General features: G+C 32.2%; 1 protein-coding gene across 1 annotated transcript; it reads right to left on the bottom strand.

Annotated features, from left to right (window-relative positions):
* Positions 1–1678: 1678 nt before the first annotated feature.
* Positions 1679–2788, bottom strand: LOC124894608. Its single transcript, XM_047405209.1, has 3 exons — positions 2638–2788; positions 2368–2541; positions 1679–2041 (listed from the first exon to the last, which is right to left on the bottom strand). The coding sequence occupies exons 1-3, from the start codon at positions 2730–2732 to the stop codon at positions 2005–2007; spliced, it is 306 nt and encodes a 101-aa protein (XP_047261165.1). The 5' UTR covers positions 2733–2788; the 3' UTR covers positions 1679–2004.
* Between the last annotated feature and the right edge of the window lie 32 nt (positions 2789–2820).

The following is a 2820-nucleotide window of genomic DNA, read 5'->3' as shown; positions in this document are numbered from 1 at the left end:
GTATGCAACTTACACATGAATCCTAAAATAATAAAACTGATAATCTTATTAAGATCCAAATCGATTTATAAATATATATGCATAAGTGATTATCTGATGACTTTATTTTTAATTAGTCGTCTAGCTAAGTAATATTTTAACGAGTCCATTTATTGGCAGGTTGCCGATTGTACTAATCTCGTGCTAATAGCCATAGATTAGAGAGAAAGAAATAATACCTTAGCTTTGAGATAGTAGAGTCTCGTGCTGATAACGTGTTAAAAAATAATAAAGAACAAAAAGAAGAGTAATAGTAGAGTCTCGTGCTGATAACGTGTTAAAAAATAATAAAGAACAAAAAGAAGAGTAGGGAGAATAGAGAGAGTGATTGTTATTTCTTCTCTTGAGGGATGAGGGATCATAAGATTTTGTCAATACAATGAATAAAAACCCTCTATTTATAGGAAAGGGATGAAAGATCATAAGATTGTCAATACAATTAACAAAACCCCTCTATTTATAGAAAAATTTACTCCTAGTCTGAGTAAAAGGCAGATGTTTCAAATTCTAATAGATATCAAAGTAGATTTTGATAGACATTCACTATAATATAAATACATTTATAACAATTGCCTTAATTTTTTTCTCGTGTAGTCTTTATTTATTATCTCATAATTATTTTTAATTCGTTCGTTACTCTATCTATTTATGATTACTCTGCCTTGCATTCTTTTTAAATAGATTTATCTTTTCAAATTGTTCTGTCTGACATTATCTATCGACGAAACGATATTATTGTATTCAAAGTGTTGATAAAAGCGTTGATATGATAATTATAGAATGATACGTAACAATCATTCAAACAAGGTATAAAATATCTCATATCAGTACCTTAAAAAAAGAATATGTCGCTTTTCTTTTAAATATCTCATACTTAACATAATTAAGAACACATTTGAATCATCCAAACAAGGTGTATATAGCTCATACAAATATTATGATATGTTTGATCTCAAAAAGATTCCCAACTTTGTTAAAATCGTGTTTATCAAACTATAAATTATCAATCGAAACAGCGGCAGTTTCAATTGATAAACATCTACCGGTTTGCCTCAAAAACGTAGTTCCTAAATTTCAGTCACTAAAAAAAGATTTTCATTTTCTTATTTCAAGTTTGTTCAAAATTACTATTCCAGATGAGCAAACGAATAAACACAACAAATTCGATTTGAGATATATTAAACCTATTTCGACTCCACCCATTTGAAACAACCAAATTCTTTTTTCTTCTACCTATTGCAACTAGAAAAGTTTAACATCTAACATTTGCCTTGTCAAGATTGCTGGATGATCTTCAAGTTCCCTTTTTTCCTTTCTTTTACGTCGCAAAATTACCTTTCGCTGCAACGCTAGCACGTTACAAAAAACTTATTTAAAAAAAAAAAATTGAAACAAGCTTGAAACACGTTCAATAAAAAAATCCCTTATGGACAATAATTTACTTGCAAACTCATGTCTACCTTTTCGTTTTCGTCACTTGATTCTTGTACATATGAGATGACACTCAACCTTTTTACCGCAAATTTACAAACCATTTTTTTCCACTCATACACCCATCTGATATAGTTCATCAACTCACATGATGAATAAAAACAATAAATTCAATCGAATCTTTTTATCATTGTTTCTAGTAGAGATATGAAATCAACGAGTTAACTAACAATATGTCAAAACGTCCTTTATACAACTTCTAAGATGTCGCAACAAGAAGGTTAGCACTAAACTTTTAAAGCCTGTTACTATTACATCGAGCGATAATAAAAGCGACAAATTCTAACATAATATAAAGCTTTAAATTACAAATTGCAAAGCAAAAGCAGAAAAACACTTCTTCCATTAGGTTAACCCCCAATAAAATGAACCAGAGGACGAAAATTACAGATGGTCCTCATAATGATATGTACACAGAATCATAAATAACTCAGGAACAGGCAAAATTTTCAAACAATAATCTAACCTCACTGTTTAGGCATTTTGATCTCGAGAAGCATGTCCTTGCCATCTGCAATTGAAAAATCAAATTTGTTTAGGAAGACGTGAATAGCAAATGCTTCACCCCATGTAATATGCATTTCATATTTCTTGATATATAAAAAAACATAGTAATAATTTTCCTTTCAATAATGTTACATCACTTAATGAATAATCCGCATTAGGCAGAAGAGACTCAAAAGAGTCGTGAAACGGAGGAAGCATAGATGTCAATTCTGATATCCAGTCTCTCATCCCGCAATTTAAAATCCGCATGTTTTGATGATGAATTTATTTGGTGCCTCAGTAATTTTTTCACATCACTACAAGGACCGATTGATGACACTTTAGACAAACCTTGAAAGCAAGAACCTCGCTAGTGGACTCAAATTGGCATTTGAATTAAGCTCTTTACTCTGCTGCTTTTTTTTGCTCTCAGCCTCGGCACTTGTACTCTCTGTTTCACTCTTTCCCTTTGAAAAGATGCGACCAGCCAGGTCTTGCAGATCTTTCAAAGACGAATCCTTTGAGCTGCAACGGGATTCAACTCTCTTGAGAAAACTATTATTAACAAATACATTCAAGTTATATTTCAAGGGTAGCATGACGTGTGGAATCATTAATAACCTTGCCAGCCGCTGGAGCAACCTAGTCATGAACAAATCACAAGAACCAGGCTTCATGCGCTCCATATCCAAAAAAGAGCTGACCATCGCCTGCATGAGTGAACCATCCGTTTCACTAGTAGCAGCCTACACGCCAAGATAGATGAGAAGGTGAGAAAATTATCAGAAGAGTATTCAACATATG

Source organism: Capsicum annuum, unplaced genomic scaffold (assembly GCF_002878395.1).
Source record: "Capsicum annuum cultivar UCD-10X-F1 unplaced genomic scaffold, UCD10Xv1.1 ctg75952, whole genome shotgun sequence".
NCBI classification, from domain to species: Eukaryota; Viridiplantae; Streptophyta; class Magnoliopsida; order Solanales; family Solanaceae; genus Capsicum; species Capsicum annuum.
The sequence above is the reverse complement of the archived record's forward strand: the minus strand, read 5'-3'. Positions and strand labels throughout refer to the sequence as shown.